Here is a 26,762-nt window from a genome sequence, read left to right as displayed (position 1 = left end):
CCCCCTCCTACTCCCATGTGGGGAAACTGACCCACTTGGATGCACAAAGCAGCTGGCATTGCTGCTCGCTCTCCCACTAGTCTTCTGCTTCTCTGCCCCATGCACCACCCCGCCCCCCCCAGCAAACAGGAGGGCACTCCCAGTCTTGAGTGGCCAGGGGTGGCTCCTGGGAGGACGAGGAAGGGTGGGGGAGGAGGGAAGGAGGTGGGAGGCAGGAACAGCAGCAGCAGCTGCAGATGTGGAGCAGGGGGAGGAGGGGCACCTGTGATCTGAAGGACATCCAACTGCCCCCTGCAGCTCAGGTCTCTCCCCCCGCCCCCTCTCCAGCATTGCTGCTCACCCACCTGCCTGCCTGCCACGTCAGGTCAGGTGGGAATCCAAACCCTGCTCACGGCACCCTCTTTGGCGAGCCGCCCTGTGCAGGGGCCCAGACGACCCACCCCAAAGGCTGGCCCTGGCTCTGGGGACAGATTATTGGCCCATGTAAAGAACCATACTAAGGTCAGATTGTGTGCTGCAATGGCATTGAGAGAGGAAGCAAAGGTCACCTCATTGTCTAGATCTGCCACCTCTAGTTGATACAGCTTGTACCTGCAAGTGATCTCTCAAAGCAGCCATGGCAGGTTGGCAGTGTGACACCCATGTGCAATGTGTCTAACCACCACACTATATATATGGACATATATATAGTAATTTAAGGCATGCATTTCATGGATGACAATATGGCCATATGCATCTTCCTTCAGTGCTCTGTATTTTCAGTGCAGAATGCTTGGAGTGGGGTGATTGGAGCAGTAACGCTTTAACCCCAGTATTCCCATTCCGCCAGTGGATGAGCCTCATGCCTGAGTAGAACCCTGGGGCGGCCATTGGATGGGACTCCCATTGCTCTGGAGCTATGATATCCCCTCCTGTTGATTGACATCAGCCTTTCTTTACTCTTCCCCGCAGGACCACAATGAGTACAATTCGTCTATGGCCAAGAGTCAGACCAACACGGCCAGGATTGAGGGGCTGAGGCCTGGCATGGTGTATGTGGTGCAGGTGCGAGCCCGGACAGTGGCTGGCTATGGGAAATACAGCGGGAAAATGTGCTTCCAAACACTGACAGATGGTAAGTGTGTGGCAAAAGGAGGGGGTGAGAGAGAGAGAGAGAGGGGCCTCACTTGCAGCTCAAGCTGTAATTGGATTAAATAAACCTGTCTCTCCAAACCCCAGCTCCCAGAGGGGCAGTGTGGCGAGAGCCAGGTGATTTATAGTGATGTTTGATTAATTGCCAGCTGGAGGAGTAATCTGTTTTAAATCTCTTATCTCTGTTTTCTCCTCCACCATTTAACTGCATTTCCTGCATCTGTATGTGGCTTGGATTATTTGCATGCCAGCCAGGGGAGAACCTGAACCTTTACCCTTTCCTGACCCCGCACCTCTCACCTCAGGAGAGCTTGCTAAGAGCCTGTTCTGGCTGAGCTGGGAAATATGTCACACTAGAGTGCGTGTGCTGTATGGGGGTACGCACAGAGGTGGGGGTGGGGATGTGATCTGAGTGCCACGGAATCACATGCCCATAGAAATAAAGGATGGAAGAGAATTGTCAGGCCAGCTGCTCTAGTCCCTCTCCTGGACAGGTCAGGGTTGTTGTCTACACTCCGCTCTCCACTCACTGGGAGGTCTATGCTGCAATCTGAGGTGCAACTGCAGCTCAGTTAGACATACCCACACTAGCATGGCTGAAAATACCGGTGTATACGTGGCAGGAGGAGCTTCAGCGTGGGCTGCACGCAGCCGCTGGGGAGCTACTCACATTGCTGGAGCCTGCACCACCACCTCGACACTGCTACTGTTAGCATGCTGGCAAGGGTAAAGTTATCGTGGTATGTCTACCCGACCTGCAATCACCCCTCGAACTGCAGCATAGACACACCCTTGGTCCAGGCATTTTTTTAACCACTCATTCAATGTAGTGTCCGCTCTTTCCTTTGAGAGACTATTTCACACTCTAACTGGCCTCACTCACAGGAAGATTTTCCCACTATTCAGCCCCAGTGTTTCAGTTTCATCCCACTACTTCCAGCCTCTCCTTCTTTGGCCCTAAATCCTTCCACTTCATCTGTGGCATTTACCCCCTCCAGATTCTTATAGATTATGTCCCTCCATCGTCTGCTCCCTAGCTCTCATTTCACAAGCTCTACACATTTAACTCTTTGACTCTTCCCTCCTGTAAATCAGTCCCCCAGCTCTTTAATCATTTGTATGGCACGTCTCTGAGTAACAACCATAAAAGATGCAAAGAACAGACTAAAATAAGGAGATTAGAATGAAGCTATTCTTTCTGTATTCTTTCTCCTACTCTGTATAACAGTTTATTAGTTGTATATTCGGTAAGTCACTCTAAGAGATGAACAAACTGCTTCAAATCAACTAAGAAGTGACATGAAATGTTCCCCAGATCTCAGAGCATTTTAAACCTGATCTAAATCTCTTCGGGGCAGATGGGTCCAGGAATCAGACCAAGCAGTGAATGGAGGTGTGCAGGGTCCTTTCCTCAGTTCAGTACATTGTACCAAAAGGTCCAATTCAGAGTTCACACCCTGGTCTAGTTCTTTCTCCAAAGCTACACAACAGCCAAGGATATTGAGATCAATTCCTCTGGTTCCAACTTGTTTGTTAGCATGAAAAATTGCCGGTTACCTTAAAAAAATCATAAGGTGGGGGGATTATTTTTCATTCTCACAACACTCAGGGAAGTGCTGAAATTGGCAAAGAAAGGCTTTTCTTGTGGTAGTCTAACATGTCCAGAAGCCGTAAGTTCAGAAATCTCCCAAAGGCAGTCTGTTCGCTCTGATTTCCAGCCCATTTGTACCTCCTCTAGAGCAGGGCCGGCTCCAGGCCCCAGCATGCCAAGCGTGTGCTTGGGGCAGCACGCCGCGGGGGGCACTCTGCCGGTCGCCGGGAGGGCGGCAGGCGGCTCCGGTGGACCTCCCGCAGGCGTGCCTGCGGAGGGTCCGCTGGTCCCACGGCTTCGGTGGAGCATCCGCAGGCGTGCCTGCGGGAGGTCCACCGGAGCCGCGGGACCGGCGACCGGCAGAGCGCCCCCCATGGCGTGCCGCCATGCTTGGGGTGGCGAAATTGCTAGAGCCGCCCCTGCTCTAGAGTAACATGCCACAGGCTCAATCCTGCAAGGTGCTGAGCATTCTGCCTCTGATCCAGCAAAATATTTAAGCATGTGAGTAGCCCCACTGAAAACAACAGAGCTCTGCTGATTTACACCAGCTCAGGATTGGGCCTGTAATAGCTATTACTACTACTGTTTATGAACTTCCAGGACATCACATGATGGGCGCGAGTTACCTAGATTGCTCCAGTGAAACCACATGATCAGTAGTCTGATATGAACATGTATGTGAGGTTTTCTCCTATGAACACAAGTGGATTAAAATTGAGGCCTATAGCTAGGAAAGAAACTCCATAGCTCTGTCACCTCCTAGCCTGTGTCTTTCCTTTCTCCTTTGGCTCTGTTATTTTGGGCTTTGTCATAGTGAAGAAAGGAATAAACTGAACTGAACATGCCACAGATGCAAAAGATCCCCAGCCTCTTCTCCAAATCTATGCCTTTATATTGCACGTCCAACAAAGTGTCATATGTGCCCATGCAGATTGCACGTTTGAATCAAGCTAGATGTTTATCTACAGCAGGATAATGCACATGCTTAATTGTGGGTACAAATGGATTAGCAGCTGCTAGGATTTTCAAGGGGGCTTAAGGGAGTTAGGAACCGACTATCACTGAAATGTAATGGCAGCTGGGTGATCTGGGTAAGCACTGTTCAAAATCCTCACCCATTAATATTAATTTGTATTGGGGTGGCAGCAGGAGATCCAGTCAGGACCCCATTGTGTTCAGTCATGTACACAGATGTATAGAAAAAGACAGCCCAAAGACGCAGAAGCCATTAAAAGAAAAATATGGCACTATGACTGTTGCCCAGAAGCACAAAGATGTGTGTGATTGTCTGTGGCAAATGTTAATTATTTATATTACTATAGCAACTAAGGGCCCCAAACAATATCAGAGCAGGCACACAGGAAGAGACAGTCAGAGATTTATTCAGAGCAATTCAATGACTTGTCCAAGGTCACACAGTGAGGTTCTGAGAGACTCAGGAATTGAACCTACATCGCTTGAGTGTTGGTGAAATGCCTTGACCACAGAACTAGCCTTCCTCTCTGAAAAGTTATTTTGCCTTCTCGTATTTAAGAAGCTAACCTTCAGCAGGTTCTTTTGTGTATTTTTTCTGTCAGACAAACATCTAACAGCTTGAGGAAAAGGAAAAACACAGAATGACTGAACGGATGCAAACAAAAAATGAATGTCTTGAATATTCAGGATTAGTGAAGGGAGGAGAAAACTCTGCCTCCAATAAGCAATTAATTGAAATTTAATAAGAATGGATATTGTAGATTATTAAATAATCATTGATCGTTAAATGAGACTTTCTCAGGATTTAAGTAGCACGCAGGAGATAAATCTGGTTACTAGCAACTAACTGTGAAAAAGAAAAACTAAAGATAAAAGGAGTGCTAAATACTTCCTTTTGAAAGACTTTTACTTTAACCTCTTGGTTTCTGTTTCCAGCACAAGTTAACAGGTCTTACTCTCTAGAAAATGAATGATTGCTATTTGTATTGCAATAGGAACGCAGAGTGGGGCCCTGTTGTGCTAGTTGCTCTACAGACACGTCACGAGAGACAGCCCTGGCTCTAAGTAGTTTTTCATTTATATAGACAAGACAGACAAAGGCGGGGAGGGGAAACAGAAGCAGAAAGATGGGACAGTCACGCAGCAGGGCACCGGCGGAGTCCAGATCAGAACCCAAGTGTCCTGAGTCACAGTGCCGTGTCCTTATCCGGTAAACTACACCATCTACATTAGCCAGGCGGTCATTGTTAAATAGACTTAGAAAAAAGAGTTAGAGGCTGATTCTTGTTTACACTACGGCCCCTGTACACTACTCCAACAGTGTAAAAGGCTTAAAGTAGGCATACATGCAGTTGAAATGGCCTTAATGTAAATGAGAACCAGTTCCTTGGGATGAACTCCTGTTGTAAGGTTCTGGATTTTCCTATCTCCCTTCCCGGTTTTAACTCCTTCACTGCTGCAAGTTCGGTGTTTGTGTCTTGGTCACATTTTTGTAACAAAAGGATCTGTTCAAATGAACAGAACACAGCAGCAGGAAGTATGTTTTCTCATGTGTGACCTGGGAAATCAACTTCCTCAGTTGCTGCAGCTACTTCCCTGTGTTCCATGGAGCTGAAGAGCTGTTGCTGCTAAAGCTTTCTTTGCAAGATGGTCACCCGAGTTCTGTAGATATAAGGAGCCAGTGAAGATAGAGTTCTCCTCATAATTACTCTTTTTTTCTAGTTCCCAGCATGTTGACGCCCTCGGGATGGTCTAGGGGAAGGGCAGGGAATAGGGAATCTATATGAGCTGTCACATTGTGGGAACCATAGCTATGGGGTAAATGATGGCTGGGATTTCCAAAGGAGCTCCCAGCTCTACCTCTCTTTGAAAATCTCAGCTGTAATTGCTAAATACTCCCTCTGCTCCCTTAGCTCCCTCTTGGTAACATATGATGCTTGTGCAAAGCCGAGGGTTGTGCAGTTACCCCCTTCCCACTCCCATCCCACATTCCCCCCAGTCCCAGTGCTCAGTCACCGGGAAGTCTGTTGTGATCTGCTGTGGCAGGTGCTCAGCAGGTACCTTGTGTGAGTCAGTGTGCTGTAGAGCACTGAAACAAAGCCCTGTGGCATGATAATCTAACATGTGGTGCCACGGCTGCCAGACCAAGACCTGAGGAAAAGGTGGAGGTTTTCAGCTTTTCACAAAGTTCAGAAATGCATCACGTTCGCTCAACCTGCCAACCTCTCTGTTCTATTTTTTAACCCCAAATGCGTGCGAGTCATGTGTGACAATCCACATCAGGGCTATGCAAGCCCGGGACTGTCTCATCCCCCTGCTGTTTCCGAGCCTATGGTGATGCTCCCAACCCATAAATGGTTGGCCTTGCCCAAGAGGTGGGAAGAGCAATATATCTGGTGCCTCAGTCTCATTCTGCCACCCTTATTCCCAGCAAGTAGTGCCTTACTCCATTGAAGCCAACTTGGGCAGTAAGGGACTTCTCAGCCAAAGGGCAGCAGAATCTGGCCTGGAGAGGTTTGTTCTTGGCTCTTTCTTGGGTAGGAGAGAGCATAAGATGCCTTTCTCCCTTGCAGATGACTACAAGTCGGAGCTGAGGGAGCAGTTGCCTTTGATCGCAGGGTCTGCAGCAGCCGGTGTGGTCTTCATTGTCTCGCTGGTGGCTATTTCAATCGTCTGCAGCAGGTACCATTTTCACACACAGTCTTTAGCTTTTCCTTTGTGATCAGAAGAGAGAGTCTTCCTGGCATGCAGTGGCCGTGCCTCCGATTCAGTGACAGGGCCTTCAAGGAGGGGCCTGTGATGGGTTCTGTCATAGAAACCCCCTTGGGACTGCCACCTGATGTGCTGAGACTACCTTTGAGCCTATTTTCTCTGTCAGCTTGGGACTTAAGTACCCTGTCTTGTTGAGCCAGACACGCTTGCCTGCTGCAAACACAGACCCAGGTTTGAACCACATCTCCCAAAAGCTGCAGACTTAACTGAAAACAGCTTGAGAAGTGCTGGTTCGGTTACAGAGACCACCTTGGGACTGTCACCCGGTGTGCTGAGACTACCTCTGAGCTCGTTTTCTCTGCCATTTGGGCCTCCAGAACCCTGCCTTGTTGAACCAGACATGCCAGTCTGCTCCGACACAGACCCAGGGTCTGAACCACACTACCCAAAGCTTAACTGAAAACAGCTTAAGAAGTGCTCCTGTCTCCATGTAAACTCATACATTGTCCGCCCTCCATAACACTGATAGAGAGATATGTACAGCTGTTTGCTCCCCCAGGTATTAGTCATTAACTCTGGGTTCAATAATAAGCAAAAGTGATTTTATTAAGTATAAAAAGTAGGATTTAAGTGGTTCCAAGTAATAACAGACAGAACAAAGTAATTTACCAAGGAAAATAAAACAAAACTTGCAAGTCTAACCCTAATACATTAAGAAACTGATTACAGATGAAATTTCACCCCCAGAAATGTTCCAATAAGCTTCTTTCACAGACTGGACTCCTTCTTAGTCTGGGTCCAGCAATCACACACACACCCATAGTTACTGTCCTTTGTGCCAGTTTCTTTCAGGCATCTCTTTGGGGTAGAGAGGCCATCTCTTGAGCCAGCTGAAGACAAAATGGAGAGGCTTCCAGGGCCTTTTATATTTTCTCTCATGTGGGTGGAAACCCCTGTGCAAAGTCACAATAACAAGATAGAGTTTGTAGCCACCTGAGCAAGTCACATGTCTATGAACGATTCAGCTTTTTGCAGACCGATCCTATTGTTTACATGTTAGTTTGAATGTTCTCAGGAAAGCTCAGATGTGTACTGGCATCTCCCAAAGTCCATGGTCACTTAAGTGTTTCTTGATTGAGCACTTACTGAGAATAGTCCTTTCTCAAGAAGCTGACCAAATGCTTCACTGAGGCTACTTAGAATCAAACACATTGAGATACAAGTACATAGCCAATATTAATAACTTCAAATACAAAATGATACACACATACAGACAGCACAATCATACCCAGCAAACTACAACCTTTCCACAGACACCCCACTTGACCTCCTCTTGTACAAGCCCTGGTGCAACCATAGGACCCTGGTTGAACAATGATCTATACGTTCATAGTTCATGTTAATAAAGTCACAGGGCCATTGGCTGCAGTGCCTCCTGCTGGCCAGTCTGGAGCGAAGCAGTGGCCAGACTGAGGGGGAAGGAACTCTTCACCATTCCCTTTGGTTGGATGTGCCATGCTATACAGGTGTAACAGGAACTGCACTGAGATTTGGAGGTGGTGGGCAATACAAAGTAAACAGCATGTGCAAGGAAAGCATGTGAGGGGGAGAAGGATGAAGTATCCTTGCAGTACTGAAGGGCATGAGATGTGAGTCTTCCGGCTCCCATTAAAGCTTGCCAGGAGAAGGCAGCTGAATGAGCTGGGGACACCTAGCACAAGGCAGTTTACAAATGACCATGATGCGAGTATTGTACTAGAGATTCCCAAGGCAGCGCTGCCACAGGCAAATATAACACCAGACAGTTCTCAGTGAGTGATACATTTTTCAGTGAGTTTTTTTGCGAACACAATGAGAAGTTAGACGTGAAACGAGAGGGTAAGTGTGTTTCATTGAAGTGAACATGAGCCACGGAGACAGCAACATATTTAAAGGAGTCTAATCAGAGAATTTACTTCAACAATATTTTTGCAAACATGGACCCAGTTTTATTGTCTCCTACCCTTTTCTGCTCCATTCACTGAATCTGTAGAAAGCAGGGAGCACAAAAAATTAGGCTCCAGAGCTACAGTTTATGCTGAGTCACTGTTTCTTCCTTCTCCTGTGGACACTCACTGTTTCAAATCTCTGACATACAGACACATATGGGTAGACAGCTGCACGTGTGGGTGTGTCTCTATTGATATTTCTGCATGTGAATGTGCACAGCTATATCACCTCGATGTAGATATGTGTTAGTGTGTGTGTAATAGGCATCATTTTCCCATGCCAGTGCAAGTAAATTCATTGTCACACTCTTTTTCAGAGATGCTCTGAGTGGTCTGGGTAAGAATGAGCCACTTATACATTACCTGAACAATTTGTCTCCCCTTTCCCTAGGAAGCGGGCTTACAGCAAAGAGGCCGTGTACAGTGATAAATTACAGCACTACAGCACTGGCCGAGGTGAGTGGAGAGAAAAATGGTACAGCAGTTTGTGTTGGAGAAAGAAAGTTGTAACGTGTGTGTTTCCTATACACTAATAATTTTTATAAGAGACCTGCAAGTGTCTGTGTGGCTTTAGAAATCACATTGAAAGATAAACTTCTCAGCGCAGCCTAACTTAGATGAAGATGATACACAAGACAATAGCAAAGAATTTATAATGATAAGATCAGTGGAGCTCAGCACACATTCATGGGCTTGAAGAAGGAGAGCGAGGCGATTTGATGGAGAAAGGGCGGAGGCTATTGTGCCGTAAGGTGCAGTACTAAAGGAGAGAAGAAGACATCGACTATAGGGTGGAATGAGTGGGGTAGAAGCATTGCATGCCTCTGAAGGTGAGGAAAAGAAGTTGGAAGTTGAGGGAGAGAGGAAGCTAGTGAAGGGATCTAAGGAGAGCAGATGTGATCAGCACACTGGGAAAGGATGCTGATTTTAGCAGAGAGCTAGTGCTGGACAAATAATTGGCTTTATGGTTTGGTGACTGAACTGAAAAGTCTGAAAAGAAATTTCATTTCAGGTCTACCTGAAACAACAATTTTTCAGTTTTTCTCACTAAAACAGAAACCCCCTAAAATTTTGTTTGGGATCAGCTCAAACCTGCATTTTTCAGCAAATAAATTATTCACCAAAAAAAAAAATTAAAAATCACCCAATCTAGTTTTTGCTAGACTGGAGCTAATGACAGACAATCCAAAGTGGAGGAGGTTGCAAGACACAAACTGACAAGACACAAATTGAGTCAGACATGGATCAGGATTTATTGTAGCAGGGCTTGAGGGGAAAGGGCAGATCTTAGCGATGGTATAGTGATCAGAGTCTCAACATGATGGGAGGAGGAAAGCAAAATATGCAGTGTGGCTGACTCTTGCAATTTTTATCATCTCTCTCCCAATATTTGGGTTCTTTTAAAGCTCCAAATGCTGGAGGCAGATGATTAAGTGAGATTCTCAGTTTTCCTTTTAAAAAAAAATTAAGTTTCTAGCCCTCATTTCTGCAAGAAAATCTTGAAAATGTGACGAATGCATCTTAGAGGCTCAGAGATCAGGAGACCAATAAAAAGAACCCAACCTTTGTCATTGTTTTAGTCTTATAATTTTAAGGCAAACTTTGGATTTTGGGGGCCCTGACTCATGGTTTTTTAACAGATTTGCAATACAGAAACTGCCCTTTGTGTTTTGAGTCAGGGTGCTATAGGGGATGGTGGAGTTTCACATGGATAGATAAGAGGGGGTGCGGTGGGGAGCCTGAGTGATCTGATAACCTGAAGTTTAGACACATTGAGCTGGAGCAGTCTGTCAGGCATCCATAAGATGGTACCAGAGAGACAGCAAAGGTGCAAGGCTGGTCAGGAAATGAATGTCAAAGTCAAGAGAGCAGACGGATGGCTTAACCCATGGGCTCAAAGGAGAGCATCTAGGGCAAGAATAAGATAGGCGGGGGGGGGGGGGGGACGGGGCGGGAGGGCAGTGACAGAGCAGGTGCCTCCTCAAGCAATGCTGAAAATCAAGAGCATGGAGAGGTCAGAAAGCCCTGGGAAGAAAGAGCCTGGAGAGGGAGGGCCCATGAGCCAGGCAGAGGGTGTAGGGATCACGAACGAGGGGAGAAGGCTGTAAGGCTCAGCTATGTGAGTGGGTGTGATGAGAGCGGTCTGAAGGGAGGGAAGTAGCTGAATTCAGGGCAGGGGAGTCAGCCGCATACTCAAATCAGAGGAGGACTCTGGGAAGAGGGGAAGGAGATTGGGGCCTAGGCCAGACAGTGGGAGATCTCAGAAAGCCAGGTAGAGGCGGTGAGGAGTCAGGGAGGGAGAGAGCAGGTGGCAAAGGAGACCGTGCAGTTGCAGAATGTCTGTGTTGTCTTAGAAGAAACCTAGGAGACCTTGAGCAGCAGAGGAAGGGCAGGGAAGGAGAAGGAGGTTTAAGGAGTGGAGCAGAGGAATTGAGAGCTGCTGTGGGTTGACAGCAGGGGAAGCAGACAGGGAGCTGAAGCAGAACAGAGGCAGGACAATACAAATCTGAGGGAATCTATGTATGTGGGTGGGACTTTCTCCAGAGATGGTCAGTAGAGTGGATGGAGCAGCCAGGATAGAGGACCCAGGAAGAAAATCCAAGTTGCAGAAGCATTAGAGGAAATCAACAGCCTCATCTAACTGGGGCTCCTCCTGGTTTCCTCCTTGCATGGATATTTAAAAAGTTTGCTGGAGTTACCCTAGGGCGTGAACAGAAAATATTTGCTGGAATCTAAAAAAGCCTTTTAGCATCTTTCATGCAGACCATGGGGTGGCATCTCTTCTGTCGGCTTCACCACTCTTATGCTCAATAAGAGGCCGGTGCTTCTATCTCGCACTGGGCAACAGGAGGCTATGTTGCAAATAACTGGAAAGGCTTCTTGACTCGATGCTCCTGATCTGGTTGGTAAACAAATACAAGAACCTGAAAGTCAAGAGGAAGTTCTGTTTTTCTGGAGGGGGTTAGCTTTTTTAAACCTCCCTTGGAGGTCTGTAGATCCACAAGTCTGAATAAAATCTAAGCATTGGTTGTGTGCAGAAAGTATAGCTCATACTCAGATACTCTTCCAGTGCATGAGCTCTGCTCTTGATAAAACAGCAAATGGGCCTTTGTAACCTGCATTGGAAAAGATAATAAATGAGTAAAGCAACAGCCCCAGCCAGTAACTGCCATCCACATGTCCACAGACTTCACACGCTCTAGCCATGCGTGGAACCAGCTGCAACGAGTTGAATTCTGAAGTTCCCAAGTGCTTCAAGGAATGTCTCTAACACAAACACACGCTTCTCATTAGGGCTTTGCAGTTTACAGACAGCCTCAGTACCCATGTAAAGCAGGGCATGGCAGGAAGGCAGCGGAGTAGGAAATGAGATACAAAATTGGGACTAGCTGAAATCCAAATTACGTTCTACCACAGAAACCTCCCAGATGCATTCATTTTCTTTAAAAAGGACCCAAGGTGTAGAACAAATGGGACTAATTATAATTGTAATTAATAGATTATGTTATTTGAGAAATAGCACGAGGCCTGTAATTGGACTACAGGAATGCAGATGCACAGGGGCAGAGTTAAGGTTGCATGTTTCATTTCCTGACTCTGAGTAATTCACTTTGTAACCCTAAAATTCTTTTAGTTTTTTTTGTATGGAATTTCCTGGGGGGGGGTATTTTTTTAAATAAAGAAAACAGAGGGAATACAAAAACCATAGATACCAACAGAAAGAGATTAAAGAGCAGGGGGTTGGACTAGATGACCTCCTGAGGTCCCTTCCAACCCTGAGATTCTATGATTCTATGAAAAGCATGCAAAACCAGAAAATAAGAGCTACAATCTAGAAATGTATAGGTATATTGTTATGCCTCTGAGTTACTAGGTAGTGAACGGACACCTTGTTTGCAGACTTAGCTCCAGCCAGAATATTACTGAGGGCTGATGAGTCATGCTAAACAGCGTGTCCAATTTGCTTGCTCTGGTTTGGGAAGGTGCCACCCAAATAGTCGACTGCCACGGATTCCAAAAACTGCTGAAGCTGTATACCCCAAACCCATCAGGGATTCTTAATCACACTGAGGCCTAAACACCAAGCCAAGCTTTGGAATATCGGACCAATAGTTTTCAAAATGATAGGACCTGTTTCTCTGTCACCTTGCACTGTGTAATCATGCAGCCCCCTGCAAAATGAGTGTGAACGCTGCCCTTCTGATTCTGTTATCTCAAATGCAGGTGACTGCAACTGATATCTACAGAGGAAGGAGCTGCTGACCTCTGCTTCTGTTTTTCCTACCTCAACCAAAACTCCCTGTCCTTGCCATGTTTAAATGTTAGGGAGACGAGCTGGGTGAGGGAATGTCTTTTACTGGACAGAAGTTGATGCAATAAAAGATATTCCCTCACTCACATTGTCTCTCTAATATTGCGGGAACAACCTGGCTACAACAACAGTGCATGGCTAAATGTTGCCATGTATCATATGCCTACATAATATACCCGAGCAACACCCAGAGCCAAAACAGAGATGCCTGGGAGAGGAGGTGATGGAATACTGTGGAATCAGGGAAGCTAGAGGATGGTTTTACCTGGGATATGCAGCTTGTTATGCATACAGGCCTCATTCATGTGGATAAATCTACTGAGCCAGTGGCTGCTCCTATGAGTAAGAATTTGCCTGATATTTGTATCATTCTCTTGAAAAAGTTTCTCTGTATTTTGATGAGGAATTCTTTTGCTGCTCGTTTGGAGTCCAAGCGTACAGATCCCTGAAGTTGAGTTAAACTGTATCCCTGTTTAGGAAGTTAGGTTGCAATGTCATGGCTTTTATTGTTAATCATGGTTATTATGGCGGTGCCTGAGAGCTGACTAAGATCCGGGGTCCATTGTTCTAGGCACTGTACAAACACAACTGCTAGAAGAGGGCCTCAACCTCCCTGATTGAACTAACCTTGTTATCGCTAGACTGATTCTTGCCTTCATATTTATACCTGCCTCTGGAAATTTCCACCACATGTGTCTGACAAAGTGGGTATTCACCCACGAAAGCTTATGCTCCAATTTGCCTGTTAGTCTATAAGGTGCCACAGGACTCTTTGTCACTTTTTACAGATCCAGACTAACATGGCTACCCCTCTCATACTAGAGAGTTCTAGTTAGTTCCATGATTTTTTTCAGAGGGTGGAGCTTAGCTGAATGGAAAGATAGGTGAGACGAAGGGATTGAGGATGTGGAGCAGGTGAGAAGAGGGGCTGAAGGAGGCAATGAGCAGGTAGGTGTGGAGTGATGCTAAATTGAGCTGAGAGACTGTGAGGAGGAAGTGGGAGGGTTGGAGCAAGGAGCCAGTCAGTCAGGGCAGAGAAAGTCCACTTAAAACTAAAAAATATTTTAGCTGGATTTTGATCTTCTTAGCTCCCCACTGAAAACCCTTGCAATCTTGATGATCTTGTAATCTTTGAGACCAGCAAATCTTTAAGCAAATGTTTTGTACAGTTCTCTAAATATCACTGGACTCCGATAAAATACAAGGGTTCTCTCTTCCCTCTGTCACTTCCTTGTCCCCATTTTAGTCTCTTCTGCTGCATATCTCTACTTGGAAGAAAGGGTTTGTTGAAAGCCTACCAGCTAGTGCCTTGTCCACCAAGTCACTAGTGTTCTTTGCAGCCTGTACTCTGACTTGTTCCCAGTGCTGAGCACTTGTCTCCATCGCTGGAAACAGCTCACATGAAGCGAGGCAAAAATATTGCAGTAAGAGAATAGATGTCTTTGGAAGAGGTAGGACAGCCCTGCCCAAACTAGGATTTCAAAAGGATATTAGCATACACCCTCTTGAACCAGTCCTTAGGAAAGATAGAAAAGGGATTTGTTGCAGGAACCTTTCTGCAGCAATTTGTGATCTTGGGGTCACATTGCCAATTGGCGTTTTTCCTACCTGTTTGCAAATATTGCCAACCTCCTTGAAGGAGGTAATTCTTGATGCACCAGAATGATTACAAATAAAACCCATGTATTGTGAGTTCTGCACCTGAAAGCTCTGCTGTGAAGAGTGGAAAACAGGCTCTTGGATTGCCAGGGAGACTGCCAAGGTTAGAAAGACGACTAACGCTAATGCTATTATTGCACACACTAAAGGAAAACAGGTGGGAAATTTGTGGAGAGCAGCTAATGCAGTAACAAGTGCATCAACTGGAACAAATAATGCACTCATTTAACTGAACAGCAATTAGAGTCTCCCCTCACCAAGCCCAGCTGTTCATGTTAGAGCCACTTTGGGTGGGTGGTGTGTGGGGAGTAGCAGAGGCAGGGTCTGATGTGGGATCCTGGGGAAAGGGATGCTTGACTAGAGCTGTGCCATCATCTGATTTTCAGTGGCCAAATGGAAAAATAATTTTTAGAAACTTCATTTCAGATCGATCCAAAATGAAGAATGTTGTAATGTTTCAGTGAACCAAAAAAGTCAAAAATATTTAGTTTCCGGGTGAATGAAATGCTCCATTTCATGCCTGAGTTTTTTTTACCATTTTAAAACTGAAGTACAGGTTGAACTGAAAAGTGATTTAGATTAAAAAAATTGAAACGTTTCAGTTCAAAAATGTCAAATGAAACTTTTTGAGCTTCTCTGATTTTTTTTGTGAGGGGAGGGGAGGTGTTCAATCAAAACTATTTGATGAATTTGCAAAAAGTTTCAGCCAAACCAAACCTGAATTTTGGGATGAAAAAATGTTTCATCCAAACATTTTGCTCAGCTCTACACCTGATAGACGTGGTGAAACATCTTCTGTGCACAACAGGCCTTTGTGGATTACTCTAGAAGGGAGATTTGTCCTTTGATGCATGTTTGTGTACATCAGTGGTCCCCAACCTTTTTGTGGCCAGTAGCACATTCATGTTTTCAGAAGAGTGTGGCAGGCGCCAACAATTTTTCAAGGCTTATTTTGTATTTGTACATTAAATAATACGAAAAACATGATATTTAATATTACATAATATATGAATCCATAAGATAAAAAAGGTAATTTTACATGTAAAAGGTATTAATTAAATTATTTGGCAATTACTCTTTCACCTTACCATGTGAATTTGCTCTTTTTTATCTACCTGTAAGAAAAATTAAGGTGTTTTTACAAAGTAAATATCATAAACTGTTTTCATCTTTCAGAGTAGCAGCCGTGTTAGTCTGTATCCGCAAAAAAAACAGGAGTACTTGTGGCACCTTAAAGACTAACAAATTTATTTAAGCATGAGCTTTCGTGAGCTACAGCTCACTTCTTCGGATGCATGAAGAAGTGAGCTGTAGCTCACGAAAGCTCATGCTTAAATAAATTTGTTAGTCTTTAAGGTGCCACAAGTACTCCTGTTTGTTTTCATCTTATTTATTTTAAAAAAGTAAAACATTGTTGAACTGCTGGTCCAAATATATTTATTACTCTTACTTTAACATAGATAGCCAGTTATGGTTAATTAAAATATTATTTGTATTGTTACTTGTATCTGGATTTCAATAAACAAACAAACAAATATGAAAAAAGTTAAACACAGGTTAATCATACGCCCTTATCAGCACATAATGGAAAATAGGTATCATTAATTCATGTGGTTTTTCTAATAAAGTCAGTGTGATTTTTGGCACTGCATTTCTTTAACCAATTTTTCGTATTTGGGAGAGTAGGATGATATTCCCATTCATAAGCAATCATCAAGATGGGCATCTGTAAGCCGAGATCTGTATTTTGATTTTATGGAGTTCACTGTTGAAAACAGAACTTCACCTAGATAAGTGGAATTGAAATAAGATTTTATTTCGTATGCTACATTTTTTTAAGGCAGGAAACTTTTTTCAGTCAACCAGATTCCAAAAGTTTTCATCTGTTGCACAGGGTTTTAGAACAATATCATTTTGAAGGTCCAAAATCTCTAGTTCCACGTCTTTTGTTCTACTTGAATGAGACTCGCAATTGATGTAGCCATTTCTGTTACCTCTATTTGGCAAGTAAAAGGATTCACAAGAAAGGCAACTACAGGTGCAATGATGGTGAAATCTCTTTTCAAATTGTTCCAGAAGTGTTTGAATGTGGATAACAAATGGTGATGGGTTAAAATCACTGTCACATACCATTTTCTTCATACTTGGGAAATGTACGAGAGACTTTGTCTTCATATGTGACATCCACAAGATCAGTTTTGCTTTGAATGATTTTACAGAACCTATCATTTGATCCACATATTTGTCTTTTCCCTGGAACTCAAGATTTAAAATGTTCAGTTTGTCGGCAAGAAAAGTCAAGTCCATTAACCAGCCGGAGTCTTCTAGTTGCTCGAAGTTCTGATTTGTGGACTTCAGAAGTTCTTTGATCTCTTCAATTAGGCTTAAAAGACGTGCAAGAACTTTACCTTTGCTCAGCCATCATACTTCTGTGTGCAAGATAAGATCAGATTGATTATTGTCAACAGCTTCCAACAGGGCCTTAAAAAGTGGGTGTTGCAAAGGTTTCGTCGAATAGAGTTAATTATTTTAATAATGACATTCATGACGTGTTGAAAAGAAAGCAGCAAAGAGTCTTGTGGCAGCTTATAGACTAACAGACGTTTGGGAGCATGAGCTTTCGTGGGTGAATACCCACTTTGTCGGATGCATGCATTCACCCACGAAAGCTCATGCTCCCAAACGTCTGTTAGTCTATAAGGTGCCACAAGACTCTTGCTGCTTTTACAGATCCAGACTAATACGGCTACCCCTCTGATACTTGAAAAGAAAGAACTTTGACACACAAAGCTTCTTGGTGGATAATGCAGTGTTAAGACATAAAGTTTGGAAAGGATTCATTTTTCTTACAGAGTGCAATGAATCCATTGGCGCTGCCCATCATTGCTGGTGCCCCATCAGTAGTGTAGTGGCATACTAATTGATGTTGCATATGATTTGAATAAATTATAGATGTCCTCACCCTTTGTTCGCCCTTTCATAGGCAATACTTTTAGTAACTCTTCTTTAAGGGTGAAGTCACTATATACCATCCTCACCATAATTACCAACTGTGCTGTATCCGATATATCTGTCGACTCATTGAATTGCAGTGAAAACCAGTCACATATTTCCAAGTCATCCTTTAGCTGAGTTTGCATGTTGCTTGCAATTGCATGTATCCTCCTTGTAACTGTGTTGTCTGATAACTGCAAGTCTTGTATTGTCGACAAAATCTCACCCTTATAAGGAAATCCTTGAAACAGGCAGTCAGCACCAGTCAAAAAAGCTTCCTTCAACAATTCACCATCTTGAAAGGGTTTTTTCTTCTTTGCGAGCAGATGAGCAATTTTAAAGGAAGCATAGTAGCACCTTTAGACTTTACCACTTATCTAGTGAAAACAGATTGCTGGGCAGATAGATTTGATTTGAGCTAATTAATTTTCTTCTTTCTCATCTCAGATTTAAGTAGATGGCTAATGTCAAAAGAGCCGTGATTAGTTTGGAAATGGCGTTCAACATTATGTTTTTTTGGCACTGCATCAGCACCCCCGCACAATAAGCAAACACGTTTCCCTTTATTTTCAATAAAACAATAGGATTCTTCCCACTCTGCATTGAAATAATATGTACGTTGTCTTTTATTTGAACCACTCATTTTGGGGCAAAATGTTAAAAAAATAATAAATCGCAAAGCACAAGAAAACAGCAATATCAGTGCAGTGGAATACTCATACAGGGCTGGCTCCAGGCATCAGTGGAGCAAGCACATGCCTGGGGCAGCACATACTATGGGGTGGCATTCCATCCATTCTTGGGACGGCAGAGTTGGAGGTTTTTTTGGCGGCAGTTCTGGGCAGTGCAGAGAGAAGCTGGAGAGAAGCCGTGAAGACAGAGAACACCGGCGCCTGCAGCTCCGGAGTACTCTGTCCTCAGAAGCCGTGAAGACAGAGAACACCGGCGCCTGCAGCTCCGGAGTACTCTGTCCTCAGCAGGCGGGGCCCCGGCTTTTCTCCCCTGCTGGGCAGTAGGTGGGCCCCGTGCCTGCCGGGAACAGAGAACACCGTGCCCGCAGCCTGAGTTATCTGTCCCTGTCAGGCCCAAGGCCGCAGCTTCTCTCCCCTGCTGGGCACTAGGCGGGCACACATAAATGCCCTAGCAGGCACCATGGCACCCGCGGGTACTGCCTTGGGGACTATTGGTGCACATGCATGCCTGCATCATTGCAACAGGCAGAATTTGTATAATTTGTATATGTAGTTACATGCATATGTGTGGGAATCCCTGGTTCTGGTTATCAAAGAGACATGGCCCTCCTATCCAAAGCAAAGGCACTTGGTTTCTCTTCCACACCAGCACTGAATATTCCATGCTGAAAATGTGTAGCTTGCAGTTTTCTTTTTGCTGCAGCAATCTGGTGCAGCACCCAGAAATCAGGGGGAGTGTGGATTTGCGGAGCTGGTATATCATGTATTCACCATCATCATAGTAACTGAGCATCTCAGAAAGATTAGTGAGTATGTCCCCCAAATACACGCAGGAGGGCTGGAAGTGGTGTTGTCCCCATTTCACAGATGGGGAAGTGAAGCTCAGGATGAGCATGTGATTTAAATACCCAGGGACACACAGGGAGTTTGTGACAGAGCTGGGAATGAAAGCCAGATCTCCTCAGTCCCAGACCAGTACCTTAATCACAAGCCCATCCTTCATGGAAGAAGTAGGAGGAGAAGCTAGTTTCTCATTCATTCTGAGAGATTATGGGGAATTCTCAGACTGAGTTTGATAAATTTATGGAGAGCATGGTATGATGAGACTGCCCGTAGTGGCATGTGGCCCATCAGCAACTGACAGTAGCAAAAATCCCCAATGGCCAGTGATGGACACTAGATGGGGAGGGCTCTGAGTTACTACAGAGATTCTTTCCCCAGTGGAAAAGCAGCATCACTTGCCCCATAACCTCAGCCGTGCAGAACACAGTGCCATCCACAGCTTCAGAAACAACTCTGACATCATAATAAAAAAGGCTGACAAAGGAGGTGCTGTCGTCATCATGAATAGGTCAGAATATGAACAAGTGACTGCTAAGCAGCTCTCCAAAACCACATTGTACAAGCCATTACCTTCTGATCCCACTGAGGGTTACCAAAAGAAACTACACCATCGGCTCAAGAAACTTCCTGAAAAAGCACAAGAGCAAATCCACACAGACACACCTCTAGAATCCCGAGCAGGGATATTCTATCTGCTACCCAAGATCCATAAACCTGGAAATCCTGGACACCCCATCATCTCAGGCATTGGCACCCTGTCAGCAGGATTGTCTGGCTATGTAGATTCCCTCCTCAGGCCCTATGCTTCCAGCACTCCTAGCTATCTTCGAGACACCACTGACTTCCTGAGGAAACTACAATCCATTGATGATCTTCCTGAAAACACCATGCTGGCCACTATGGATGTAGAAGCCCTCTACACCAACATTCCACACAAAGAGGGACTACAAGCCATCAGGAACAGTATCCCGATAATGTCACGGCAAACCTGGTGGCAGAACTTTGTGACTTTGTCCTCATCCATAGCTATTTCATATTTGGGGACAATGTATACCTTCAAGTCAGCGGCACTGCTATGGGTACCCGCATGGCACCACAGTATGCCAACATCTATATGGCTGACTTAGAACAACGCTTCCTCAGCTCTCATCCCCTAATGCCCTTGCTCTACTTGTGCTACGTTGATGACATCTTCATCATCTGGACTCATGGAAAAGAAGCCCTTGAGGAATTCCACCATGATTTCAACAATTTCCACCCCACCATCAATCTCAGCCTGGACCAGTCCACACAAGAGATCCACTTCCTGGACATTACAGTGCTAATAAGCGATGGTCACGTAAACACCACCCTATACTGGAAACCTACTGACTGCTATACTTACCTACATGCCTCCAGCTTTCATCCAGACCACACCACATGATCCATTGTCTACAGCCAAGCTCTATGATACAATCGCATTTGCTCCAACCCCACAGACAGAGACAAACACCTACAAGATCTCTATCAAGTGTTCTTACAACTACAGTACCCACCTGCTGAAGTGAAGAAACAGATTGACAGAGCCAGAAAAGTACCCAGAAGTCACCTACTACAGGACAGACCCAACAAAGAAAGTAACAGAACGCCACTAGTCGTCACCTTCAGCCCCCAACTAAAACCTCTCCAGCGCATCATCAAGGATCTACAACCTATCCTGAAGGATGATCCCTCACTCTCACAGATCTTGGGAGACAGGCCAGTCCTTGCTTACAGACAGCCTGCCAACCTGAAGCAAATACTCACCAGCAACCACTGACCACACAACAAAAACACTAACCCAAGAACCTATCCTTGCAATAAAGCCTGTTGCCAACTCTGTCCATATATCTATTCAGGGGACACCGTCATAGGACCTAATCACATCAGCCACACTACCAGAGGCTCGTTCATCTGCACATCTACCAATATGATATATGCCATCATGTGGCAGCAATGCCACTCTGCCATATACATTGGCCAAACCGGACAGTCTCTACATAAAAGAATAAATGGACACAAATCAGACATCAAGAATTATAACATTCAAAAACCAGTCTCCCTGGTCACTCGATTACAGACCTAAAAGTCGCAATATTACAACAAAAAAACTTCAAAAACAGAGTCCGAGAGACTGCTGAATTGGAATTAATTTGCAAAATAGACACCATTAAATTAGGCTTGAATAAAGACTGGGAGTGGATAGGTCATTACACAAAGTAAAACCATTTTCCCATGTTTATTCCACCCCCACACCACTGTTTCACACTCCTGCTTGTCAACTACTGCAAATGGACCATTTTGATTACCACTACAAAAAGTTTTTTTCTCTCCTGCTGGTAATAGCTCACCTTAACTGATCGCTCTCGTGAGAGTGTGTATGGTAACACCCATTGTTTCATGTTCTCTGTGTATGTATATATCTTCCTACTGTATTTTCCACTGCATACATCCGATGAAGTGGGCTGTAGCCCATGAAAGCTTACGCTAAAAATAAATGTGTTAGTCTCTAAGGTGCCACAGATACTCCTGTTCGTTTTGCAGATACCGACAAACACGGCTGCTACTCTGAAACCTTTCCCCAGTGTCTGGCTGGTGGGTCTCACTCACATGCTCAGGGTCTCACTGATCACCATATTTGGCATCAGGAAGGAATTTTCCCCCAGGTCAGATTAGCAGAGACCCTGGGGGGGTTTCACCTTCCTCTGCAGTATGGGTCACTTGCAGGTTTAAACTAGATTAAATGGTGAATTCTTTTTAATTTAAAGTCTTTAAACCATGATGTGAGGACTTCAGTAACTCAGCCAGAGGTTAGGGGTCTATTGCAGGAATGGGTGGGCAAGGTTCTGTGGCCTGAGATGTCCAGGTAGTCTGACTACATTATCATGATGGTCCCTTCTGACCTTAAAGTCTATGAGTCTCCTAGGAAATAATAGTAAGCTCAATCCATCTCTTTTGCTTCTTGATCTTGCCAGCACTCCTCCTGGCTCCTGGGAGGGGCTCTATGTAGCTCCTTCTCCCTCTGTGTTCCCCCAAGAAGTGCAGTGAGAGTGGAAGGGTTTGTGGTTTTCTTTCACCTCCCGTCAATCAGGCAGAGGCGGGGGACTGGTAGCTTCCTATGTCCTGCCCATCTTGGCCAGGGAGAGGTAATGGCAGGCAGAACAAAGTAGCTATTTTTTCTGTACAACCCTGTACTGGGGCAGATTTCTCAAGCAGGGCCAGATTCTCTACTGTATCTTCTTTCACAGATACAGATTCCTGGCAGTTGTTCTGTTGGCTCGTTACTGTTGTAGAGTGGTGAATACGTGTTCCTGTAAATAGTATATGGACCATATGTTTCTCTGCTGTATCTAGGCATGAATGTCTGTGTAATCAGAGAGGTATTGCCATAAATTGATGTTATAAGTATCAGTGAAATGGATTTTATATCTGTCATCACACACCCAATCAGTAATAGAGTTCCATTAGTAGTGGATGATGCATAAAGTTGTAAAACAGTTTAATTAATAAGCTTTGATTTGGACATGATCAACATGTTCTGAAAAAATCACCTTTTGGATGTAATTTCCCATGCTTGGTCTATGTCCCTGCGCTGCAAAGTACTTGGAGATGACTTGAGTATGAGCAGTGCTATATAGGTTAGAACTGTAGCAATTCAATCAGTTAAAGTCTGCTCCAAGGTATGCCCCTTGCAATCCCATGGATGTCTAGGTTACACACAGGAAGGAATTCACATGCAAGTAGAACATGAAACTACTAACGGTTACAGAAATGAGCGTTTGGCTTTGCTATCAAAATACTAACTCATTTGCTATGCTCTAATAAGGTCGTTAATAACCGCATACAGCTGAGACAAGTATCAGGGCAATAGCAAGAGGGAAAGGGAAGTATTTACAGTGGGATTGTCAACAGAACTCTGTGTTGGCCTACCTCTGCTCCCATTCACTCCAGAGATTAAACTCCCAGTACACAGCCCTTTTGAAACTCCCAGTCTTATTCCTCATAGTGATGGCTGGCTAAGGTCCTGCAGACTGAGATGATCAACCCCCCCCAGAAGATTTGGATGCCCTCATTCCATTAATGTGGGCATTCAGATCCCTTAGGCGGCTTTGGAAATTTCTGCTCCCATGTCTGCTGGGACACAGTATATTCACTAAAATAGATGCTTGTCTTTCATTGTCCATGAATCCTCTGGCCTCCTTGCTCCCCTTGTGCCCCATCCCGTGTTTTTCACCCTATCTGCTATATTCCGGAGCACCCACTCTGTATTCCTCCCCAGAGCGAGGTACTGCAGAGAGATTTTTACCCATATAGTGGAAATTGTCTTCTTTAAAACTGGCGGTGGGTGCAGTGGTGGGATAAATTTCCTCCATACCTTTCAGTGTAAATTGGCCAGCCTTGCCCCACCTACTTTATGCTATCTGTCATGCTCTGTAATTTGGCTGTTCTGTAATTTAAAAAGCCACTGACGTCTTAAGAAACTACAATATAGTGCAATGGTATTTGTGTAGCATCTTTCGTACTCACTATCTCTCAGGATCCTTTCCACAGTTGAATAATACAGCAACAGAGCTAAACGTGAGCAGATGGAGAGAGAAATGAATACTCTGATCTTCACGCTTTCTTTCATGCTCCCCCTTATGCTTGGATATACCATACACACTCTTGTGTGCCAATCATCCACCATCTCCACATCCCTCTTTAAAGCACACATCTTCCCTCAAATCTGTCAGGGATAATTTGCATAAAACTGAACAAATGTAAATATTCTCTAATAATCCCCTACTGCAATTAACCAGAAAGAGGCCTACAAAGCTAGTAAATTTAAATCATTCACTCTCTGCAAGAACGGCTACTGAATAGAGCTGGTCGGGAATTATTCAATAAAACCTTTTTTCACCCGAACTGCAACTTCTTGCAGAAACGTATCCGTTTCGATGAAACTTTTGTCAGGAAGTTTTCTTAGATCCAGGGTGGAATTTCCGGTCAAAATTAGAGAACATGACTCCGCCCAGAATAGCCAAGAGCTCAGTGGTTTGAGCACTCACCTGGGATTTGGGCAAACCAGGTTCCAGTCCCTGCTGCAGATCAGGAAACTGGCTCATCTTGTCTCTTTTTTTGGAAAAATTCCAAAGCGTTTTGGTTTTCACTTTGCGTGAGACCTAAAACAAATTCCAAAACCTCAACATTTTTCAGACAATGGAATTCTGGTTTCCCGCCAGCCTCCTACCAAGCTTCCCAAGGAACAGCACTTCCCCCTGATTGTGAGAGGTGATTATTTCTCCACCAGCCTTCCCTACCACAGCCTGTCCTGGTCCCTTGTCAGCATTTGTTGTCTAATTTAGGGCCAGTCCTGCTCCCATTAATGTCAATGGGGGGATTCATTTATTTCAAAGCAGGATCAGACCTTGAAATTGTAGATGCCAAGATGCATGGGCTTGTCCTGTTACCTCCATGCACAGCTATGGTACTATATACATCAGAATAGTGTCTGTCTCGTTGGTAATAATAAATACAGAGGAAGAGTGACTGCATCGGTGCACTGGAGGATAGTTATTGCACACGTCAGGTGCTGCAGAGGAGAAGGCTGGCACACCACCACCCGCAGCAGCAAGACTTGGTGAAAGGGGAGAGGGAAAGTTCAGCCCTGATCCACAAAGGTCCGTTGAGAGCAGTGGAAGTGAGGAGCCTACATGCCTTTGTGGAGCTGGGCCCTAGTGCCTACAGAGTGAGGGGATTGGGGAGAGGAATCGACAGAGAAAAGGTGCATATGCTAGGCTGGGGCAAGTGATGGTTTAAAGGCCATGTGGCTGTTATGAACTGGATCCTGTAATAAATGGGAATACAGCGTGGAGAAGGGTGTGGTCTCAGTTCTTTGCCTGTGTGAGAAGGTGGCTGAAGAGGAGGTTGCAATAGTCCAAGTGAGAAGAGGCCAAGGAATGAGGAAGGGTTTCCTGAGAGGTGGGGTTGTGGCAGAGGGGCACATGGGTGTGTTGTGATAGGTATCCCTGATATTCAGCTTCAGAAAAGCCTTTGATACTGGAGCAGGCTGTGCTGCTCCACACTGAGTTAGGCCTCCAGCAGCCTTGCCCTCCTCGGTGCCTCTCCCATCCTGGCAAACAACCTGGTGGCATTGGATCCACAGGCTGCTGCTCCTTCTCCCAATCTGCACTGTGGCCCTGCATCCCCTCTGGGGTGAAAGAGCAAGGGAGACAAGATTTTTTGATCACTAACTCAGTCTTGGTTATGATCCTGTAAATCTCTTTGTAATCCTGGCAGGAGCATCAGCTGCTCTTGTAAAAAAATTTATGGGGCCGTTAAAGTGTATGAGACTGAGCCGTAAAGGGATTTATGAAGTGGGAGATGTACAGATGGCTTCATTGCAGTTTTCATCATCAGCACTGGGAATGTGGCGTTTCTGCCCAAACTGGCCCTGCTAGAAGCAAGGAGCTCATCTGACATCCTTCTTGAATCTCAGACACCAGAATCATGAGCTCATTCTTCCATCAACTGGTTTTTCACAATCACTCCATAATTAACAGGCAACATCTGATAAACTTTTGCTCAGATACTTGGATTTCATTGCTAATTCAGAGTGGCTCACTGGCATCGTAAAGGAGCAATGGGCTCATTCAGATTCCCAAAGTACAGTCTGTCACATGACAAGAACATGACAACAGGCGAATTGTTCAGATGTCAGCTTTAGAAAAGCTTCTGTGCAGTGCCTAACACCGTGGGATCCTGATCCTTGAGTGGGACTCCTAAAGATACAAATAATAATAATAAAAACTAATAATAATGGGAACAATTAACTAAGCAATTAAAATAAATATCAAAATAGTGGTTTGACCTGTAGTGTAAACCTTCGAGGAAAACCAGGTCAGACCAATGGAGTGGGGTGGAGAGACTTTTCCCTCTCTGCTCACCCCAGACATGGTCATCTGGAAATCCTCAGTGACATGGGGTCTCTGCTCACTTGATAGATTGTAAGGTCCAAAGGGAAAATTGGGATCATCAGGACTCTCTTGTTGGCAAAGTCTGTGCCCAGACTGGAAAACCAAACCACCTCTCCTTATATCAGCCCCCAGCAGTGACTAGCTTAGCAATGCTTCCAACTTGGCTGGGTCAGATTCGGCGGCATGCCTGCGGGAGGTCCGCCAGTCCCGCGCCTTCAGCGTACTCGCTGCCAAAGTGCCACCAAAACCGCAAGACCGGCAGACCTCCCGCAGGCATGTCGCCGAAGGCAGCCTGACTGCCACCTTCATGGCGACCAGCAGGCCTCCCCCCGTGGCTTGCCACCCCAGGCACACGCTTGGTGCGCTGGTGCCTGGAGCCACCCCTGGCTGAGAGATAACAAATTGAAAGGGCTCAGCAGGAGAACAGGGCTGGGGAGTGACAATAAAGAAGAAAGGAAATGAATGGAGACCTGGCTGCTGCTGGTTGGAATGAAAGGGGACAGTATTGTTTTTTCCAGTGGATGTGTCACCATTCCTGGGAGACAGTTATAAGAACCCAGTTATTCCAGCACTAGCTAGCTGGGATTACCAACTACGTCATGCGCAAAGCTCTTTGCCAATTAAAGACATCCACTCCTGCTGCTAACAGGGCCTGGGAAGAGAAACTGTGGAGCTGGGGAGAAAAGTGTGATAATTTCAAAGAATGAGAGGCAGAGAGAAAACAGAATGGACTGGAAACAGAACAGAGAGGAGAATGAAAGGAGAAGATGGGCATGGAGTGAATTAAAGGAGGTGGAAGGAGAGAAAAAGAATGAGGGAGAGAAAAATCAAGAAAATATGCCACCAGAGTGTGGGTCAGTGAACTTTCACCTCTCTATGTTCCTAATGATA

General features: G+C 45.1%; 1 protein-coding gene and 1 long non-coding RNA gene across 5 annotated transcripts in view; one reads left to right on the top strand and one right to left on the bottom strand.

The window, feature by feature from the left end:
* Positions 1 to 26,762, top strand: part of EPHB1 (EPH receptor B1) — a 393,781-nt gene that overhangs the window by 345,690 nt on the left and 21,329 nt on the right. For 3 of the 4 annotated variants that reach the window (XM_039489198.1, XM_039489199.1, XM_039489197.1), the window contains exons 7-9: positions 952 to 1,114; positions 6,271 to 6,379; positions 8,789 to 8,853. In XM_039489198.1, the coding sequence (XP_039345132.1) occupies positions 952 to 1,114; positions 6,271 to 6,379; positions 8,789 to 8,853 (337 nt within the window). Of the gene's footprint in view, positions 1 to 951; positions 1,115 to 6,270; positions 6,380 to 8,788; positions 8,854 to 12,621; positions 12,679 to 26,762 lie in introns of those variants that run through there. The other variant, XM_039489200.1, reaches the window with a different exon arrangement.
* The window catches only part of LOC120372267, a 76,399-nt gene that overhangs the window by 41,185 nt on the left and 8,452 nt on the right, over positions 1 to 26,762 (bottom strand). The window contains exons 3-4 of the long non-coding RNA XR_005584823.1: positions 23,964 to 24,077; positions 23,443 to 23,487 (exon numbers count right to left, since the gene is read on the bottom strand). This is a non-coding gene — a long non-coding RNA (uncharacterized LOC120372267). The remainder of the gene's footprint in view (positions 1 to 23,442; positions 23,488 to 23,963; positions 24,078 to 26,762) is intronic.

Source organism: Mauremys reevesii, linkage group 9, assembly GCF_016161935.1.
Source record: "Mauremys reevesii isolate NIE-2019 linkage group 9, ASM1616193v1, whole genome shotgun sequence".
In the NCBI taxonomy this organism is placed as follows: domain Eukaryota; kingdom Metazoa; phylum Chordata; order Testudines; family Geoemydidae; genus Mauremys; species Mauremys reevesii.
The sequence above is the reverse complement of the archived record's forward strand: the minus strand, read 5'-3'. Positions and strand labels throughout refer to the sequence as shown.